At 46.8% G+C, this 22541-nt stretch overlaps 1 protein-coding gene across 1 annotated transcript; it reads right to left on the bottom strand.

The window, feature by feature from the left end:
- Positions 1-6047: 6047 nt before the first annotated feature.
- Positions 6048-21761, bottom strand: LOC144097792 (uncharacterized). Its single transcript, XM_077630424.1, has 4 exons — positions 21744-21761; positions 14545-14814; positions 12444-12703; positions 6048-6387 (listed from the first exon to the last, which is right to left on the bottom strand). The coding sequence occupies exons 1-4, from the start codon at positions 21759-21761 to the stop codon at positions 6240-6242; spliced, it is 696 nt and encodes a 231-aa protein (XP_077486550.1). The 3' UTR covers positions 6048-6239.
- Between the last annotated feature and the right edge of the window lie 780 nt (positions 21762-22541).

Below are 22541 nucleotides of genomic sequence, written 5' to 3'. Positions count from 1 at the left end.
TCTCTGTTTCTTCATTAAAGAGTCTCTCTCTCTCTCTCTTGAAACGGGCCCCTCATTTCATTTAACTTATTTTCTATATTTACACACACACACACACACACACACACACACACACACACACACACACACACACACACACACACACACACACACACACACACACACACACACACACACACACACACACACACACACACACACACACACACACACACACACACACACACACACACACACACGCACGCACGCACGCACACACAAACACACACGCACGCGCGCGCGCGCACACACACACACACACACACACACACACACACACACACACACACACACACACACACACACACACACACACACACACACACACACACACACACATATATATATATATATATACATACGTGCGCGCGCGCGCGCGCGCGCGCTTGTGTGTGTGTACATTGTTGGCTGGGAGCTTCTACATAATGAAAAAGGTTAACTCATTATGCTTCTTGTCAGAAGAATGCAAATGAGTACCTTTGAAGAACTGCGACCCAAATTTGCAATTCCTGAAATGGCCGGAAGAAAGTGATACGCCTCCAAGAAGCCATGGCAGAAGGTCCTGCTCCGCGGGTACTTCCGACGCGGAACCGGCCCACCGTTTACTTTACTACCGCCCACCTATAGTGCTTGTGCTCGCACCCATGAGTGTTATTCCCGTAGCTGCTTTACGCCCCAATCCTGTATAGACATTTTTTTTTAATCTACACGGTAGCTCCATGGCCTTGGGAAAGAGTGACTGTACCCTTAAGTTCACGAGGTTCCTTCAGGCGTAACTTCCTGAAGACAACCCCGCACACGAGTGCGCTGAGAAAGTTTACTGCCGCTGAATTGTCGCAGATGCCAGAGAGCGCATTTATAACGTTCAGCTGCTTGCCTTTTAATTAAAACTGCATTAGCATAGAAGAAAACTATCTCTTTTTCTAGCGCTTGCGAGCGACATTTCTTAGAGCGTGTGAGCAGCTGTCGAGTATGCAATGCTTATTTGGCCTGAAGTACGCCTAATGGCACTGCTGGAAGATTCGAAAGCCGGAAGAAAATATTGCCTTGTTTTTGAAGTCCAACGTCAGAGAAAAACGAGAGCTTTCTTGTGTGACACCACAAGGCGGATCATCAAGATTTTCAATAGCAAGAAAGGCAGAATTTTTACGGTCGAAATATTTATCCAAAATAAAACAGACCCTGCCGGTTCTCATAATATGCGCTGTCACCACTTCGCCACTTCCTTTACGCTGTCGGTGAGTTTCAATGAACTTGCCCAAGTGACTGTCTTAAATCTATGTTTCCGTTGTTTTACAGAAAAAGGGTGCTGCATGCCTGTTTCAAACTGATCGCTTGAAAGTAAAAGCACGGACGCACGACAAATAAAAATAAACGACTATAGCTTTCTGACTTCTATTTGGCTTTTTGAGATCATTAAAATAAAAACAAAATGTTTGCCCTTGCGACACCGGTGAGCTGATCGCCGACTCAGCAGTGATAGCTCATGAGGCGACAGGAAGATGATGTTCCCAAATGGTGATTTGATTTTGCTGTCATTGCTAAGGAAGAAACTAAGGTTTTGTCGTTTACCAATAAATATAGGGTCTGTGAATGCCCAATAATTTCCGCATTTCTCTCCTTCATTCCCGCCGGTGGGGCTTTGAGGGTGCGTGTGTCAAGGGACAGTAGTAACGCCTTACGTGAGCTGCGCGATCGCGGTATAGTTTTATGTCCTTACTTAGTATAAAGCCTACGAAACACAGTGGCTCCGAGCAAACATTTGGTGACACAAGCGCCGCACTATGGCGGTATTCATGATTGTTTCCTTCGTGTTTCTTTTTTCATCCTGAAACCTAACGTCAGGAGAAATTGTCACTGCTGATCCCCCAAGACAAAAGTATATTATACCTGTATGCTCTGGTACTGACTATGGGGCAGAAATGTGGAAGCTAATGAAAAGGGTTCAGCTCAAGTTAAGGACAACACAAAAAGCTATAAAAAGAAAAATTATCAGTGTAACCTTAACGTTAACGGCATGGCGCCCTAAGTCCCTCCCGACTGGCACCGACAAAACATTAACTTCTGAGGGCGCTACCTCTGATTTCAAGTTAAAGACAAACTTTTTGTATGGCTCGAAATCTGTTGTTACAAAGTACTAGAGGCAGAACATTTTTAGATGTCAACTTGAAAGCGGAGCCCACCGTCCGTCTTCAAGTTGAAGACACGACGGCGGGTACACTAGATATAATATAGACGACACAGTGTGGAGTTATTTGCTTTTATTAGACCGCTACTGTGTAGGCTAAGCGTGATAATCCACGGCACGCATGTGAAATCGGGTGCGGTGCCTTCGTGTCTCGCACAGAACCAGAAGAGAAGGAAGAAGACAAGCCATCTATCAAAATAAGACTGAAGAGCCGGCCATCGCGGCCACAGTACCCACCAAGGCACCAGTCCAGACACCTGCGCACCAGAATGGACGTACTACAAAGGTAATATTCCTGGGTGGCTCAAATACCGAGTTGTCTGTCCAAGCAATGGGGAGTACGCGAAAGTCAGCGTCGGTGGGCTCTTTTTTTTTTGCGAACAAAGACGGGCGGACTAAAAACGCAACCACGCATGCTAATAGGACAGCACATAGATAGTAAACACAAAGTGCAGGTGACCTATTATAATAATGAAATCAAAAATTGTCCCCGGTAAAGCTGACTCCTGGAAACACCACGAATGTTTTCTTAAAAGTTGTTGCCTAACCATCTAACAAACGAACCTTAATCATAGCTCACACTCACGAAATAAAGGCTATGTATTTCAAAGTATGTTTCAAAATTTCCTCTCCTTTGCCGCAATTTAAGAGCATAATAAAAAAACAACCCTCATTTTACCAACCCTGTGTTTGGCACATGATGTCCTTAGTTGCTTCTGCGCCATACAATAAAAAAACACCCACATACGCACACAAAGTACAGAAACCTGCATTTCGAAACTGAAAAAAAGCGAGAAGCTCATCCTCAGAAATAATCAAATTCCAGCTCATTCTGCATAATTAATCGCGCTCGCGAGGCAGCCGAAATCGTCGTCCATATGTGGCGCATGTTTGGCAGTTTTAGCAGAGCCGCGCCGTGCTACGGAAGATACGGTAACGTGTTACTGATGCCACCGGTTTGCGTAGACAATTTGTCATGGTTGCTGACCGGGGTGCTGTCACTGAGCGCCAAAAAAAGCCACGTTGTCCCTGTACTGGCAGTGGCGAAGGTTGCGGCCGGCTTCAGTGCAGTGAAAGCAGAGTAGGAGGCGTTCGTCAGGAGGGGGGGCTTCATACCTTTACTTTGCTTACCGTGGATTCACGAAGCATTGCAGGGCTGGTAGGCGGCTGTGGTCGTCTTAGGGACAAATAGGGTTCCTGGGAATGGCTTACGGGACCCCTTTGGCAGCGTACGTCGTTGGCTTGGGTTATTGGGTAGAAGCAGTCATGTGAAGGAAGCCCGTCTGCTGTATGTCCTCAGGGATAGCATCCGTTAGTGCTGTGACTTGAGGTTGCGCTGCTGTCGGGAGCAGACAGCACAGTTCTTCTCAGATGACTACATGTATTATTTCCGCAAGTTGCAGTTACTGGGAGATGTCTCCGGATGGACTGCGGAGGGCACTGTTTGGAGGTTGGGTTGGCGTTTGTGAGCATCGAGGGTCTTCTCGGTAGTGCTTGCTTTCCTGGAGATGTCCGAGACCTCGGAAAGATCGTCGGTGCAAATCCCACACACATTTTGGGCTTCTTCTCAATTAGTAGTTTTATCTCCTGGAACACGTCAAGTCATTCTATCCCACTTCGAACATTCTGCGCAAAATGGGTGGCCACCTAAATTTATTCAAATGGTCGTCCCAGGGGGTCTCAGGTCGATGGCCGCTTTACTGGCGGATATATAGTATATAGCGGATATATAGTGCAGGTATCAATTGAGGCGCAACGCGCCAACTGGTGCTATGTGGTATACTTTGGTCACGTGGTAATTATTTAGGCCAATTTGATTTGAGACATACGCGTCTTTGACAAACGTAAGTAGTAAGACCTAACGCTCTTAAAAGAAAACGAAAAAGGCTTCCAAAACAACCGTTCACAAGGCGGAGCTGCACCTGGCTGCAGAGAACAGAATGACATGGCGACCGCGATAGGAAAAAGGGTGCTCTGTGGTCATCAAAAAGCACGAAAATCAAGCCGCCGTTTATATAGGCGGATATTGAGAGGTGTTGCAGGGTAGAATAATGTAAATTAGAAAATATTGTTTGAGCACGGTGTCCTGGGGTGCACCGGAGGAGCGGATGCAGAGCAAATGATTATTCGTCATAGAGAAAACTGTATATATATCTCGCCGGTTGTTAAGAAATCTAACATTTAAAGCTGTTCGTGTGCAACATTCTCGGGACACTTTCACACTCCTGCGATGACATTACGCTGTGTGCGAGGCGGGAGGGGGGAGGGGGTGCAGGTAGGGTTTAAAAAGTATACACAATTTTGCTTCACTGTTTTCTCCTTTCGAGTGATGCTTTCCACAGTATACATAGCTCAGCTCGTGGTATTCTTCTACGGTCGCTAAATAATTTACGATTTCTTGTTTTGGTTTCGTCGCGTGAGCAATGGCTATGACGTGTAGTTGGTGCTTATCTCTCCGGAGACACAAAAAAATTAATAATTGCTTATATGTCGTTTGTTGCCATTCCAGCTCTTGAAAAAAGCTGGCTTATATGTTGCAGAGAATTAAAACGGCGTATCAGTGATTAAATTGTTTTTGTTCCTCAAGTGGCAAACACGAACTACACACGTCACAGCCATCGCCCGGTTAAAAAAAGGAAAACCACATAAAGGAAATGTATTATACATTTCATGTAAGGTGTAAGGTGCAATCATGTAAGGTGTAGGAATTGTTGGGATAGTGATGGGTGGATTGAGACGCAGTTGTCGTCGTAGGCATTGTCCTGTTTTCTTGCGGCTAAGGCGGACTAATTGGTTGGTACGTTGAGCCTCTATTAATTTGATCACGGTGTTGTGGATACCAGTGGCCAGGAGACGTTTCGTGCTAACCGTCCGTGGAAGACGTAGGGCGGAGATGACAGCCGTGCTTATTGGGTAGTCTTCCTGTTGTGTCTGGCGCTGAGTGAGTGGTATGTAATGCGGGTAATGATTAATGCAATGGTCATATTGAGGACCTCGCGTTCAGACAGTCCATGATTGCGTTCTGCCACGCGGCCGATTAGTGCAGCGACCTGTTTGGTCTGTCTTTGCAAGAGCTGAAGGGTGGCGCAGCTGCAAGAGTTGGAGAGCAACGGATGACTGTGTTTGCTAAATGGGTGGTGGTGATGCTTTAAAAAACACTATATTTTCAATGTTTTATTCACATAACAAGCCGGGGCATCTCAAATAAAGGCTTCAAATCAAATTGAAATCCAGTGTCAGCGACGTGGAGGACCGATACTAGATTACTAAAGGGGTACCAGGCATCCCGCTCCACACAAAGCACTAAACCAAAAGGAGTGTTTCATACGGCGGCAAATGCAAACAGACTCATAGCATAACCTCAATAGGTGGAGAAAAATTCACCCAACACTTTAGAAGAGCGCCTTCGCGCGCTGCGGGGGCAACCCACCATTATATCACATCACATGAAAACGCGACCAAACACCGGTCAACCAAATCATTAAAAACCTGTGTATCGTTGGGGTGAAGATACTGACGAGCAAGGAAGGAAAAGTTCAGCAACGCCTGGTACAAATTGTGAAGCGGACAACAGAAGCAAATAGCGCCCTGATCTCAGGGCACCCCGCTGCATTAGATGAAGAGGGACGCAAAAAGAATCTATAGTTTGCCCTCTCTCTCTCTCCCTCTATCTCTCTTTTCAGAGCGCCTATTGCGCGGCTCCGCGTACTGGTGAGTGCAGAGCAAAGTCTTGATCACCAGCTCGTCGCTCTCAGAGCTGTTGAAATCAGGAAGTCCGTTGCGGCTACGCAGTGTAAGACAGTAGTCGATTCTAGTTTATTGATTCAGGTCATAACAATCTTCACTTCGAAAAAGCATGAACAACAATAAACTAAAAAAAAACAATGAAAAAACTCTGCTGGTCCCTTGCAGCAATATTTCCTGAACCAAGGGGGAATCATGGCTTCCTAGCTCTTTCTCATTCATTCATACTTCTTTGAATAACGGCGTCCATGTGGCCCATCTAGGGCGGCTAACGCCTGGCTTCTTTTTCTCCGGCGCCGTCTGTTGCGGGACCTTCCCGAGAGAAGGTCGAAGGCATCTCAGCCTCCGGAGCATATACGTTGTCGTGCGTTGAACTTGAATCCAACGCAGGTGGCTCCTGTTGTGCCTCTTTCCACCTTTGGAAAGAGCAATACATTTGTTCGTATTCGTTAAAGAGTGTAAGCCAGACAAGGGTCAAATAGAGAAGACTACGCCACTTAGCCCTTGTTAAGAATCGTTAGTTCATGGAGATACTGAATGTTACCGACGTCCCCTTGACAAATATTCTCGAACGGAATAATAGTTGCTGTTATAAGGACTGGTAGCATGGCAACGCAGTTGAATTAAGGCATAGCCCCTGCAGCACTTTCTGCTCTGCTTTAAATGAATAAGGCGACAAATGACGTTCATTGGAGGTAGTTACTGATGTTAAGTCATGCAGACCTTCCGCTAACTGGTGTAAAACGTCTCAGCAATAGTAATGTGAGCCAGTGTCGCAAAACAACCAACAGCGCCTCCTAGAGATAACTTTGCACTCTTGGTGCGCAATCAGCTATAATGTGCATCACTTAGTGCAGAAACCTCCAGTGCAGTTTCTGTCTTTGCTCGAGAGTCATGGTTAGCGTAAGGTAGTTTTCGATGTATGGCACCCATCCGCTGCCACAGGGCAATAAGCAGTGATAATGCGCAATTTGGCCTCTACTGATAGGCAGCCGGAGAGGCAGCATGGTTTCAGAAACTGCACTTGTACAGTATCAGAATATCAGCATGACTACGCCCACTGAAGGTTAAAGGCCTCTCTCATGTCTCTCCAAGAAACCTTGTCCTTTGGCAGCTGCGTCCACCCTATACCAGCAAACTTCTTAATCTCATCCGCCCAAGTAACTTTCTACCGCCCACTGCTACGCTTGTCTTCTCTTGGAATTCACTCCGTTAGCCTTAAGGTCCAGCAGTTATCTTGCCTTCGAATTACATGCCCTGCCCAAACCCATTCATTCCTCTCGATTTTGACTAGGATGTAATTAACCCACGTTTGTTCTCTCACCCACTCCGCCCGCTTCCGGTCTCTTAACTTTACACCTAGCGTTTTTCTTTCCATACCTAGCTGCGTTGTCCTTAACTTAAGCGGAACCCTTTTCCTTAGTCTCCACGTTTCTGCCCCGTAGGTGAGTACCGCTAAGATACAGCTGTTGTCCGCTTTTCTCTTGAGAGATATTGATAAACTGCTATTTATGAACTGAGAGAACCTGCCATATGCCCTCCATCCCATTCTTATTATTCTCGTTATTTCCCTCTCATGATCCGGATCAGCGGTCACTACCTGCACTAAGTAGACGCATTCCTTCCACACTTCCAGTACCGCGCTAAAAATTATGAAATACTGTTCTCTTGCTAGACTGATGAATATTACTTTGGTTTTCAGCATGTCAATTTTTAAATCCACCGTTCTGCGCTTCCTTTCCAATTTATGCTTTGCAGTTCATCTCCTGAGTGACTCACCAAGACAATGTCTGCAGCGAATCACAGATTAATTAGGTATCATCTATTAACTCTTATCTCTAAGTGTCCCTATTCATGTCTGGGAATACCTCTTGTAAACAGCCGGCAAATAGCATTGGCGAGATCATATTTTGCGCACTTTCCTGTCACCTGATTGACAGTGTGAATATCGTCAAATGTGGAATATCATTTACCAAAGACTTCCTGATCATTACTAAGCCTAAGGGTGCCCCGACTGCATTAGCGAATACCTTAGTAAATATCTTGTAGCCTGATCGGTCTGTAGTTTTTCAAGTCATTGGTATCTCCCTTCTTATGAATTAAGATGTTAGCGTTCTTACAAGCTTCTGCTACGCTCGACGTCATAAAGCATTGCGTATACTGGGTGGATAGTTTTTCTAGCACAATCTCCCCTCCGTCCTTCAAGAGATCTGCTGTTACCTGATCCTCGATCGCTGCTTTTCTCCTTTGCACTACCCCTAAGGCTTTCTTTACTTCCTCTTTCGTTTCTGAGGGTGTGACGTATTGCTGTGCACTACAGTTTCTCTCATGAAGGTTCTGGTTACATTGGCTACTGTAAAGATATGCTAATGACATTGCCCTCCTTGTCTCTTAACGCATACATCTGATTTTTACCTATGCCTAGTAGTCCTCTTCACCTCTTTAAGGCTACCTTTGTCCTCTAGAACATGCTAGATTCTCTCCACATTAAACTTCCTTATGTCGCCTACTTTGCGCTTATTTATTAACTTGGATGCCTGTGCTAGTTCTATTCTGTCTATAGGGTTGACACCCTTATGCTTTTGTCTCCCGAGATAGCTTGCCGGTATGCCGTGGAGCCATCGCACCGCCTACTTATACGACGCACTCCGTGATGATAGCAGTGAAATTGTCGTTTATTGTTTGAATATTAAGATCGTCCTCCTCAGTTAAAGCCGAATATCTGTTCTGTAGCGAAATCCTGAGTTCCTCTACTTTCCCTCTTGCCGCTAACTCGTTAATGGGCTTCCGCATCACTAGTTTCTTCCGTTTACTTTTCAAATATTGGCTAACTCGAGGCCTTACCATCATGTCGTAGCTACAAGGCATCTTTCCGACGACCTCCACATGCTGAACAATGCCAGGATGAGCGCATAGTTTGATGTAGTTCATTTTTAGTCTCACCATTGGGGCTCTTCCACGTCCACATCCTGTTCTCTGGTTTGCGGAAGAAGGTATTCGTGAGCCGTAAATTATTTCTACCGGCGAACTCTACTAATAACTCTCCCCTGCTATTCTACTATTCCTAGAACCTATCCCATAGTCGCCTATCACCTAGTCGCCAGCCTGATTCTTACGCACCTTTGCATTGAAGTTGCCCATCAATACAGTGTACTGTGATTTTACTTTGTTTATTGCCGATTCTATGTCTTCATTGACGCTTTCAACGATCTAGTCATCATGGGTGGATGTAGGCGCATAGGCCTGCGCCATCTTCAGCTTGTACCTCCTAGTGAACCTAATTAAGATAGCTGCCACCCTCTCGTTAATACTATAGAATTCCTCTACGTTGCCAGCTATATCATGAATAATGAGGAATTCCACACCTAATTCTCGTCTGTCGGCTAATCCGCGATAGGACAGTATGTGCCGGCCCATTTTGTACTGTATACGCCTCACCTGTACTCCAAACTTCACTAAGCCCAATGACATCCCATTTAATGCCCGCTAGTTCCTCGAACAGCACTGCTAGGCTAGCCTCAATGGATAAGGTTCTAGGTTTAAACGTTGCTAGGTTCAGATTCTAATGGCGACCTGTCCGGAAGTATGGATAAAAGTAAACTGAAAATGCTATTGCCTTCGAACTTTTTTTTCACACGTTGCCTAATAGCATTGAAGTACTATCGTGTAACACAGTTAAACTCCTGCCCTTTTTCATCGCGTCCGACAGGGAAGTCTTGATTGCATTCAGAATGGTGTAGCGTTCTCGGTTTAGTTGTGTTCGCAGCTGTGCATGTGAGCAACTCTGCGCGTTCGTCTTCTGCCCAATTACCCCGTGAGTGCCACATGTGTAGACGCCTGGCAGTGAAAGAACGAGATTGAGTCGAGGCAAAGCAGGGCAGTGGCGGTTGCACTTAGCACTTTTCGAACACCGATTCCGGCGACTTCCAGCCTCTACCCAATTTTATCTTAAACTTCGATGTTTACTTTTTAGTGGCGTCTGCGCGAATGCGCTCACATGCCGATCGTCACTTCAGGACCGTACAACCTCTAAGATGCTCAGTGCACTTGCATGGGTATTTGTATTGTTCTCATATTCTAACAAAATATAGTGAACTGCCCCTTCGTATTTGCCAAATAACACCCTTACTACATCTTGGCTCATCCCGAAACCGGTCGTCGTCTGACTGGTGGAGGTTGACGCCGGGAAGCAAACGTGGGCTAACAGGGACACCGTGTGGTAGAAGGCTACGAATTAATTTCCACCACTTCGAGTTTGTTAACGATCGCCGAAACGTCAATAGCGGATGTTTGAGCACACCGCGTGAAAAGGTGCGGCACCGACGCCGCCTAAAGGACACTAGCGTGTGTCCTGTCTCTTACTCTTACTTTGGTCCCTGTCTGTGTCTGCGCTAGTCAATATGTTTCACTGCTACAACCAACTAGCCCAAATGAAATCCTTAGCCTAAATTAATACGGTTCCTCCCAGCATAGCAGTCCAAGTTCGCAACTACGCACCATTAAAGGCGTGCAATTTAGTACTCCAGTTTCGGCCCCCTGGTTGTGTGGCAGCACTGTAAACAGCAGTTATGTCTCAAGCATTACTTAAATTTGGGCTTAAATGGTAACACATACGCTGGGCAGAAGCAAGGGACTTGAGTGTAGTTAAAGGTGCACAGAAGAAAGGTTCTCAACTCGACTTTCGCGCGAGAACTCGATCTATACGCTCCAAACATTGCTAGAAAGTTCAATTTGTTGTCTTGTGCGGCCGATTTCCCTCGTAAATCGAATTACACGTCCCGGCTTCTTCTTTTTTTTTAACTCAGCTCCGAAAGTATGAGGAGTCAACCAAAGCATGGAATGCCTTTCAGCGAGTCACATGGTGGCTTGCAGCTCTGCTATCGGCGGAGTGATGCAGAAAGCAAAGAGTCCACGAGCATTTTTATAACTGTGGGCACAATTTGCTGCTATGCAAACAAAAGAAAAGCGACAGCGACTGACAGAAAGGCACTCCACGCGTTGGTGGAATCCTCCTGCTTTTAGAGGTGATTTTAGAAAAAAGGCGGGAGCCAGGACGTTTCATTAAATTTAATAAAGAAACCGGTCGCACAGGACAATAATTTGAAGTTTGTAAGAATGCTTGGAGCGTGTGGATAGAGTTCCCACGGTAAAGAGGCTAGCCCAGAATCCTCTTCAGTGTGCCTTTAAGTAGGAGGGGAAAAAAACTAAATTGACTTTGATCAAGGAAATTTGAACTGCTGTCCTGTGAAGCACTCATAGATTGCGCCGCAAAACCGAGGGGAATGACGGTTTCTAATTGTGTTTCTGTGCAGTCTCATCAAATTTCTAAATGGGCGGTGCTACTTATGCGGGACCTGTGTCCATCCAGATTGCGATGCAGTTTCGGGCACTGTCACCGAAGCCCTAGGGTTTAGAGATAAAGAAAGTAATGTTAATGTAGTACCTGCAGTAAATGTAAACAGAAAACGGTTCGGAGTATTGATGGCTTAAAAGCGGACCAGAAACCTTAAAGGTACAAGTTAAGGGTTCAGGAATGAAATCGCTTAGAATTCAATACAATATGTATTTAAAGAAAAAATTCTAGGTAGTAGATTTAGTTTGAAAGATAGGTTTGAGATGTAAAGAGAAAGAAAACAAAAACCAAGCGTAGCGGCGCCAGCCGCCACACGATTTTAAATGGAGCGTTCCTAATATCCAGATTCATCTATCCATTTTTTTAATGCAACGTTGAGAAATCTGAATCATACAGACACAATGGATAATTATATCATCGTTGTCATTGTTGGTGCAGCTATTAGCATCAGGAGCTCAACTAGCGTGAACTTCGTAACAAAGGTCTGCCATATTTCACCACTAGCCCTTTCTCGGGCCACTGCGGTCAGTCTTTCCCGGAAGCTTTCTAATCTCCTCTACCCGCCTGAGTCTTTGGAAACCCTTGCTGCATTTCCCTCTCTAGTAATCCACCTCATTAGAAGAAGGGACGATCGGTTGTTTTTTTTCCTTTTACATGCCAGGCCCTTGAGAATTTATTCTTGTTGACTTCAACGGCAATATCCTAAAGTTTTGCTTGTTTTGTGGCTAACTCTGCTTCCTTCCAACTTCTGGCATGGAGGAAAAAAATTGACATACGATTACGGTAGTCAGTAATGCCAAATTTGAGCTCAGCTAATCACTGCTGGTAGGCGGAGTGTTACGCTATTAGCCACCCAACGGGAAATTCACGGGGCAGCTACCTTTCAGGTGGCGTTTCTCTGCTACTGTCTGCCACGGCGAGAGCGGAGGAATGGACAACCAGCTACGCGAACTACGCCGAATACGCCGACGAAACCCAAGCCGACAACTACGACGCGGAAGCCAGGAACGCGTACCTGAGATCTTCGCTGAAAAAGTTTTCAGCAAAACAAGCGAGCGTAATTCCATTAGCACTACTTCCTAGAACAGCAATGACGTCAAAGCAGCTGAAATAGCATACCTGTGTTCTGGTGATGCAGGCGTCTTCTTTGGCTGATTATTGTCCCGTGCCAATGACAATAAGCTGATGTTCGTGCGACTGATGTGTTGTAGCGATGGCGAAGCTCCAAAAGGGAAGTAAAGTCGTGATCTCTGATCGTCATCGTGCCGACGCCGACTACGAGCTACTGTACCATCAGCCACGCCTCGAGGAGGGAATTGCTCGAGAAGGGACTCGAATGGTGCCTCTTGAGCCGGAGCGTTGGGAATGGTCGGCAGGCGCTGCAAGTCGCATCGAAAATAAGTTCAAGAAACCCACGAGAGTCACCGCGGATCCCAATGGCATTATAAACTCTCACACGCTACGAGGAGCGTTCATACAATTTTTCTTTGTACAAAAACTGCGCCAGAGTGACAAAGAGTGAGACTGGTACGATGCACAACCAAGAAGCATCCGTTATTGATCTGCTAGTTTTCCCTCTAAACGAAAAGAATACTTTTCTCAAGCTCACGACATCAGGTAAGTGTGTGTAAAATAAGGTGACTTAGGTTTGGCCACAGACAGTTTTTCTAGGAATTTCGTCCAGGAAGAATCCCAGTGCCACGCCTTACAAAAGTTCCTGCCCACTGGAAAACCAGCGTGTACCCGAGGGTGAAGGGTGCAGAACCCAATACTTCTCTAATAATAATATTTCTAAGCCACCGTGGAGGTAACAAAAATAGTTATTGGTTACCCTAGAAAATAAAACATTACGCAAAAACCTTAGTTAAACAATGAATCAAAAATGTACTGTTCATAAAATATTGGGGGATGCTGTCTGACAGGCAGAATGTTACAATGATTCACTTCACTTCACTTTACTTTAATACCTTAAAAACCCTCGTTAGAGGGTATTACATAAGGGGTGGGGCACACAGAAATGAAAAACAGAAAGACTAACAGATAAGTTGAAAGTTATAATATAAGATTATCACTAAGCAAGTACACGCGTGATTTCTTCGATGAACAATGATTGGCATGTGATAGCAGCAAGTTCACGGGGAAGGCCGTTCCAGTCGTTCGTGGTCCGGGGGAAGAATGATGAAGAAAATGTAGTGGTGCGGGCGCGAGGTCGTGACACTTGCTGCTGATGGCCGGTGCGGAGGGAGATGCGTGGTGGTGGTGCGCAGATGTAGGGTTCCTGTCGTAGCTCAGAGTAAAAAAACTTGTGAAACAAACATTAACTAGCAATGTAGCGGCGATGAGCAAGGATAGGTAGGCTGGACTGTGATTTGAGGGATGATATGCTGATATCAAAAGAATACGATGAATGAATGAATCTAGTTGCTCGGTTTTGAACTGCTTCAATTGAATTACAGAGATATGCTTGCTTTGGAGACCAGATGGGAGATGCGTATTCTAATTTTGATCGGACTAATGATTTGTATGCGAAGAGCTTGACATGCTGAGGTGCAGAGCGTAGGTGCCGCTTTAAGAATCCTAGTGTTCTGTTGGCGGATGATATGATGTTTGAAATATGCGTATTCCATGTAAGATCATGGCAAATATGAACACCAAGGTATTTGTATGATTGGACAAGATCGAGAGGAACGTTAGATATGCTGCATTGGAACAGAAGAGGGTAAAGGCGACGATGGAACGACATATATTTGCATTTACTTGTGTTAAGTGTCATTAGCCATTCACTGCACCAGTCTCGTGCATGAGTTAAATTATTTTGAAGGGATTGTTGGTCAAAGGTGTTAGTGACTGTTCTGTAAATAACACAATCATCAGCAAACATTCGAATATGGCAATCTAATTTCTCAGGTAGGTCGTTAATATAAATTAAAAACAAGAGTGGCCCAAGGACGGATCCTTGGGGCACGCCTGAGGAGACTGGTAGGAGGTCAGACATTTGGTTACTGACAACGACTGATTGGAAGCGGTGAGTTAAGAATTCTTTTATCCATGCTAGTATGTCGGGATTCCATATTCCATGATCCATGATCGGAAGGAACATAATCCAAAGTCCGAAATCTAAAAGGACAACGCTCTGTTTCAAAGTACGGAACCTGTGAAGAGGTTTCTTAACTTTTACGATTAATCATGTGTGACGATCCGTGAGAAAGACGTAACATACCTCCAGCTTCACGTGGACGTCGGAACCGTAACTGGTGAGCGGTGCGACATCCAGGCGAAGTACAGGTTCGGCCTGTACCAGATTAGTGGTGGCTAGTGGCGGAAACAGGGCTGCCAGCATCCACCAGTCAGAGTACACCACGGACAGCGAGGAGACCACGGAAAGGCAGAGAAGCACCAGCACCAGGATGCACATGAGCTCCTTGGAGGAACGCTGGCTCCTGGAACTCTTGCGGTCCTCTTCTGAGGACAGGTTCTCAGACTCTGTATCCTGACAGGGGTAACGAACCCTTTAGACTCTAGAAATCATTTGAGCTCCTCACCCTTAAGACTATATTAAATTAGTGTCATGATAGCCACTTAAGAAAACATTGGCCTTTCGATACATATGTGTAGCTCGATATCCAATTCACTGATTTCAATCCGAAGAATCTTCTTCCAAGCAGGCTCTAAAGACCTGCCTTCGTCGTGGATAACAGAGGCAAGAACCTAGGAACACCCTAGATGATTCTATCTGTTGTCAGTTCCCTTGCGGCAGGAGTCGACTGGAGAATGGACGCCGCAGAATGCACCTCCTCCGCGCTTCTGTGGTGACGTATTCAATTGGATTTGAAAGTGGGCGTCAATCAGTCAGTCGGTCGGTTGGTCGGTGGGTTGGTCGGTCGGTTGATCCATGAGTAATATATATGTCCATCGTAATATAGCAGAGAACACAAACAGGAAAAGTTCCCACTTGTGGTGACACAGATATATCCCCCGTCCCGTAGTAGCGGTCGCGCGCTATTGTCGCGGCGTTATGCGCGCCCCAATTCGGAAGGTTTGTGGGGAAGGCACTCACGACACCACAGCTGGCTCTCGCGCCTCAGCGGTGACGCCCCAGCGGTTACCTTCTCAAAACTGGAGAGACGCCAACTTCACCAGCCATGTCGAGACTGCTCCTGCCGAGAGTTTTCTGTCCCTTTGCGGGAAGATGTACACGTGGGCGGATTCTGTCCCCCAGTGGTACCGCTGCCGTCACCGATTCGTCCGGTCGCCGTGAGCGACGGACCACAGCGAGCCATGGCCGCGTAATCACATGAGGTGAGCTGAACGTTCCTCTCTCTCCTTCCACGCGCGTTCCTCGTCTGGTTGTTTTTCACCACTACTTGAGGGGAACATTCGCTAGCTTCAGTGGTTTGTTGTGTTCTTGCTTGCAACCTGCTAGAGGGAAAGAAACGCTCTTTCCAGTACAAGACTCGTGGTTGTCCGAACACGTCGTGGAGGATACTAATCGCACCGCTGGTTGGGGAAAAACAGCTGCGACTGTTAAAGCTAGAACGCAGGTGCTACAAGGCGACTGCCCCCCCCTAACCCACTGAGCGTTATTAAGGAGTAAGCCCTATAGCGGTGGCGATCGTACTCCTGGTTTCAGGGTTTGTTTCTGGGCCCTATGAGGCAAAATAAGATCTGCACACAGAATTCAGCGAGATAAATAAAATGTGAATAATTAAGGAATGGTACAGCCTTCACTTTCATCTTCACTGCGCAAAGCGTTTGAATGTGTGCAAATAAACTAGCAATTTGTCCTTTTTGCATTTCGCTGTTAACAGGGCTTAGATGACTGTGTCGTCGATGGTATATTTCTGCTGAAACAAAACTAGAGCCACTGAATAACTTCGGAACGTCGTTATTGTAAGTGACGAAAAGTTCTGCGTAGCCGGCACAGCTAACTTCGGATATAACGGGGACGGACACTAAGAATAAACGGGAAACACTAATTCTTGTAACTCTTTTAAGCAACGTCTTGCGCATGTATGCAGGTCCTAGAGGAAAGTCCAGAGACTTTGGACCCGCCGCTTTATGGGGTTTGATTGCAAAGCATAGTGTTTGCTGTTGAGGACACACTGTCGCGATTTGAGGCAACACTGTCGAGTCCGCGTGTTTGAGCAATTTTTTGTGCTCGATACGGTCGCTGATGTGCAGGGCCCTGGTAGGGGCAGGGCAGGGTGGAATGCGCTCGAGTTGCGCCGCCCAGTCAACGAGTTCATGCTCGCTGACGATTGTGAGCTCCTGTATGGCGGTGTCCTTGTGTGGACGTGGCGTCGCGGATTATCATCGAGCAGGTTAGACAGGGCGTATGATCCGACGTGCCTTTCGAGAACAGGCCTTTCGAGGCTAACGTAATGACGCTGCCATCCTCGCCGGTATACATACCAGACCATCGCCCCTTTCTTCTGTCACTCGGGGTTCCGGCGGCTGCAGTATCTCCTCACAGAACATGGCGTTTGAATGTGCGCACCCTTAACGACGACAACATGAGAAAAGGACTAATGCGGGCCTTGCGTTTTTTGGTTGTTGGGGCCGTCTGACGGAGCAGTGGCGTCACCGTTGCGACGCTTCTGGTCGAGCCCTTAGGGCTCGCGTCTCAGCTGAGGTGCGTGTAGTGACGGAGAAGCTGCGTATAGCTCAGCGCACCCCGTCGCCATCATCGCTTATGTGCGCATGGAAAGAGGAGCTTTCGGAGCGTCTACAGCGTCTTTTACGATCATCCTCTTTGGCAGCGGCTGCATGGCATTGTCGACGCATTCCAATTGCTCATCCTGGGGGGCTTCGGTTTGCACGCCAGGTGATGTTGTGCCCTCAAGGTGCCCTGCTTTTACATCTTCCGCCAGAGCTGTGGCCCAGCCAGTTGGCAGGAATTTCAGTGCGTTTTTCGTCCATTTCCGGGATATTGCTCAGTCGCTCCTTCTGGTTGACCGCGATGACGTTTACGCACACCCTTTTTTGCAGGCTTGCCGCAGGCTGGCGCTGAACTTCATGACGGACTTATGGCTCCGCCAACACAAGGTGAAATCAAGGTGTTCGATTCCATGAAACGAGGCTCAGCGCCTGGGCCAGATGGTCTTCTTATGGTGTTCTACTTACAATTCTGGCATATTGTAGGCCCCATTTTCACGCAAGTGTGAAAACTCTGTTTCATGTCTTTCCCGATTGATTTTAAAGAGGAAGCATTGTCCTGTTTCCTAAAAAGTCTCCTTTCTAGACATGTCCGGCAGATTGGCGCCTTATCACCTTACTAAATTCAGATTATAAAGTATTAGTAAAATTACTCATTCGCCGTTTACGGTCTGTTCTCCCGTCCCTCATTTCCTGCCGCCTGGTTTGCTCCATCCCAGGTCGTGAAATACATAGTTTATCTTCCGTAAAGCGAGATATCCTATAGTATTCTATACGGCGGCGCGCACAGTGTCTTCTTGTTTCCCTCGATCAAGAGAAGGCGTTCGACTTTTTAGAGCATCAGTATATTTACGGTACACTTAATGCTTTCGGTTCCCCACCTTATTTCGTGCTTCTCATTAAGAGATGTACAGAGACATATCAAGCACTCTGCTCCTCGGTGGCTGGGAAAGTACCGCATTTGATGTTAGCCGCGGCGTCCGTCAAGGTTGTCTGCTCCCCCCTCCCCCTCTTTTGATTGTCTTAGCATTAGAGCCTTTCCTCCTGGCAGTCAATCACCACTCTCTTATTAGAGGGCTGGCGTTGCCATGCAGAGAGGAAGTACGTGTCACTGCTTAAGCAGATCACATCACACTCTACTTAGCTGATGAACGCAGCCTGCTCGAAGCTTTAGCGTTTTTCGTGAGTGCGCCTCTTTGTCGGGGGCTGCTCTTTATTATTCGAAAGTCATTACTTTTTTGTGGGGTCTCCTCAGAAGACGTATTACATGTGCGATACCTGTGCAGTGGTGTTTTTTTTTAATTGGTTTTTGGGGAAAGGAAATGGCGCAGTATCTGTCTCATATATCGTTGGACACGTGAACCGTGCCGTAAGGGAAGGGATAAAGGAGGGAGTGAAAGAACAAAGGAAGAAAGAGCTAGGTGCCCGTAGTGGAGGGCTCCGGAATAATTTCGACCACCTAGGGATCTTTAACGTGCACTGACATCGCACAGCACACGGGCGCCTTAGCGTTTTTCCTCCATAAAAACGCAGCCGCCGCGGTCGGGCAGTGGTGTGCGCAGATGCGCATTTTAGGCGTGACCTACGACTGTGCTGGAATATGGGATGGTATGTGGTCTTCAGTCGTAGAGGGCATTAAAGCTCGTGTGCGGAGGACGCAGACATTTGACCTGCCTCTGCTTGAGAGGCGCTACCTGGTTCAGTCGGTTGTGCTGGGTGCCTTCTGGTACCTTGGTCACATTGTTAAACCACCCCTGCGCGTCATATGGCGGGTGCAGACTACAGTTTTTTTCTTTTTTTGGTCGGGTGGAACCGAGCTTGTGGCTCGTGCTGTTCTTGGACAACCACGGGAAGAGGCGGTTTTGCCTTTTCAAATTTGTCCATCACATCCTCGTTGTTAGCTTTGAAGTGCATTTTGCCTATCCTGCTGGGGTACGCGTCTCCGGTGCGAAACATAGCGCGGAACTTTTTGGGCCCTTTTAGCTTTTTGAATCTCTCGGCCACTGTTAATCCTGGACCTCAATCAGAGCAGCCTACCGCTTTCTATGCTACATTGGCCTTTTTCAGACATGTAAGCGCAGTAGCACCTGATGTCAACATCGTTGCAGACCGTGTGGTGGACATTATGGGCTCGCTGTTGTGCCGGCGGCTCACCGCTCACCGATTCGCCGCGTTCAATGGGCGCACATAGCGTCGACGCTTCTCCCAGACCATCTACGCTACTTAGTTTGGAAACTTGGTTGGGCAGCGCTGCCTACTTGTGATCGGCTAGAGTGGTGGGGTGTTTTACGCTCCAGTACCTTTCCGAATTGCCCGCTTCCGGAATCTAATCGCCACGCTACAGTCACCTGTGTAGTAGCGCGTGTCTTTTGGCACGCGGTTCATGCGGGATTCCGTGGGCAGGACATTTCGAGCTTTGTCTCCCGCGGCCGCTTCCCCAGCGGGCGTTTTGCTCGCCTGTTAATTGTGCCGGGTTTTTTAGTTTATAGCGCAGTCGACGCACCGCGGTCGTTGGTGGCTTTCGACGCCGCGCTGTGTGGCCAATATTTGGCCGTCTTCGAAGTGAGCTGATCAGTTTCTTGTAAGATAAACCCTTTTTCTTGGGAGAGGAAGACTTCGTCCTGGCAGTGGTCGTGGCCATTCATTTCTGTTAACAACGATTGTCTTGTTCGGGCCTCTAGACCAAACTGGCGCGAAGGTTGTTTTTTTCTGTGTCAGATTATTGCTGTTTCACTTAGGTATGCTATCCTGTCTTAAATCGCTCACGAGAAATTTCTGTTAGTTGCTCAAAGATGCTTATGGTACCTCTTAAATTGGCTCGCCTTACATGCTTAGTGTCATATCTACTTGTGAATGTTAATGTATCCGGTAACCTTGGCATGTGTACAAAAGGAAATAAATTTTTTTCCAATCGAAAACACCGGACCATGGCAGCCATATTTCTTCCAAGCCCGGCGGCGCGGGGAAAAGGAGCGCGGTACTCTGAAGGAAAACAACGTATTACAGGTGCATTCTTCTGTATGAGCCATGCGCATGCACTGCAGAGTGCACCCGCATAAGAGGTTACTCTATGCTATACTATGTAGCGTCATCTAGGAAGAGCATAGTAAAGCAGATATTTCAGCCTTTTAAAAAGCTAAATTCTCTCGAAAAATAACGCAACGTAAAGGGTAACGCAAGCGTGAAGGGGAGGTAACTTATTTGCGTGGGGTCAATTACTGGTCGCTGGTAGGAAATACATAAGAAGACTGAAAAAAAGTTTTCTAGACAATTCTATAAATCACATCATCAAAAAGAGAACAGAACCGAAGACCGTGCACCGGCGAATCACAAGTTGTCGTGCAGATAGCAAAATATATTGATTGCGCAAGCCGTAGTGCACAGAGCGTTACTCCTGTATACTAAGGCAAGAGAAGTGATCAAACGAGGTTATAGATCAAAGGAGGTTCGCGTGGAAGCTCTTACCGGATGAAGCATGGGAGGCGGGGCCAACATTATTCTGACCGCCGGCTTTCAACGAGTCGACCTGTGTGGCAAAAAGTGTAAAAGCTTTCCTGCCGTTAAGACACGGGCACTGCGAGCAAGCTGAAAAACCCGACCCCGAGGCTTCTTCTTCCTTTGTAGCACACCGTAGAGGCCTACCAAAAGCACCAAGGCATGTCCAGAATAGATAATTCAAAGACTAAGCTCTTGGAGAATATGATGTCCAGGCCGCACTTGCAAGTGGCGATAACGATCACCGACAGGGTTAATAGTGCAATTCAATCCAATGGGCTTGCAAGATGAGAGGTCTCGCCTGCATTTTCATTAAGGCTCAATCAAGTATTCCCATCATCATCAGCATCATCATTTCTTCTTCACCTGCTGCCTGTTTTGTCATCGCCAACAAACCAATTTCTTAGAAGCATGGAGTGATTATACTAATAGTAGAGGAAAAGCGGCGCATTCAGCGCATTTGGCCATCTTCCAACTGTTTTGTCACTTGACTGAGCGTTCGAGTCTTTCCAACTGTTTTGTCACGTGACTGAGCGTTCGAGTCTTGCAAAATTACTCTCTTCCTGCCAGACGGTATGTACCGCCCACTGAAAGCTCGTATCCAATGTAAGGCTGCTGTCAGTGGATGGTTTCTTGGTCCAGTAGGAATACGAAGGCAATTATTTTAGTAATCCTCAAACTGAATGATCTGCACACAGCGTTAGCCGTGTATCAGTCAAGAGCAGAAGCCTGAACAGCGTCGAAACAGTCAATGAATCTCAGAATATCTCTTTTTGATGTACGGTACACGGGCGCGCGTTATCAATAGAAGATCGCGTCCGCTACGTGAACAATGAATCCGACTTACTACAAGCTCTGCCTGCACTAACTGCAACTTCCCGATGACGCTGATAGCCGAAATACTGTGGCAAGCCGCATCCACCATTCGTTTCGCGATCGAAAAAAAAAAGGCAGGGTGTTTTTTGCTAGCGTAGGACGAGCCCGCGATGTGGTCACACCGGCGATATGAATTTTCTGCCGACCAGGCACGCATTTCCACATCAACGCTTTATGATCATCATCAGCAGCAGCACCAGCAGCAGCCTGACCACACGCACTGCAGGGCAAAGCTCTCTTCCATGTCTCTCAAATTCACCCTATCCTTCTCTCAAATTAACACTGTCAAACTTCTTGATCTCATCCGCCCACCTAACTTCCTGCATCCCCCCGCTACGCTTGCCTCCTCCTGGAATCCAATCCGTTACCCTTAAGGGTCAGCAGTTAACTTACCTTAGAACTCCACGCCATGCCCAAGCCAATTTCTTCCTCTTGATTTCGACCAAGATGTCATTAATCCGCGTTTGTACCTTCACCCGTGTGCTGTGCGATGTTAGAGCACGTTGAAGATCCAAATGTGGTCGAAATTATTCCGGAGCCCTCCACTATGGCACCTCTTTCTTCCTTTCATCTTTCACTCCCTCCTTTATTCCTTTCCTTAGGGCGCGGTTCAGGTGTCCGCCGATTTGTGAGACAAATACTGCGCAATTTTCTTTCCCCAAAAAACCAATTCTCTTTCTTATTTTCTCGCACCCACTCTGCCCGCTTTTGGCCTCTATAACCTATCGCTTTTCTTTCCGAAGCTCGCTGTGTTGGTCTTAGCTTAAGCTGAACCCTTTTAGTTAGCCTCCACGTTTCTGCCGCGTAGATGAGTACCGGCGAGATATAGCTGTTGTATACTTTTCTCCTGAGGGATATTCGTAAACTGCCAATCATGATCTGAGCTAACGTGTCATATGCGCTCCACCCCATTCTTATTCTTGTTATTTCCCTTTCGTGATACAGATCAGCGGTCACTACTTTCCCTAAGCGAACGTATTCCCTTACCACTTCCAGCCCATCGCTGCCAATAGTGAACTGCCGTTCCCTTGCTAGACCGCTGAAGATTACTTTGGTTTTCTTCGTGTTAATTTTAGACCCACAGTTCATACTGTGCCTGTGTAACTGATCATGATTTGCTGTACATGTCTTATACCCCTGTCATACGGGCACTTTCGATCCTCATTGAGCTCGATCTGCATCGAGATTTTC

Source organism: Amblyomma americanum, chromosome 7, assembly GCF_052857255.1.
Source record: "Amblyomma americanum isolate KBUSLIRL-KWMA chromosome 7, ASM5285725v1, whole genome shotgun sequence".
Taxonomy (NCBI): Eukaryota; Metazoa; Arthropoda; class Arachnida; order Ixodida; family Ixodidae; genus Amblyomma; species Amblyomma americanum.
This window is presented reverse-complemented; position numbering and strand designations above follow the sequence as displayed.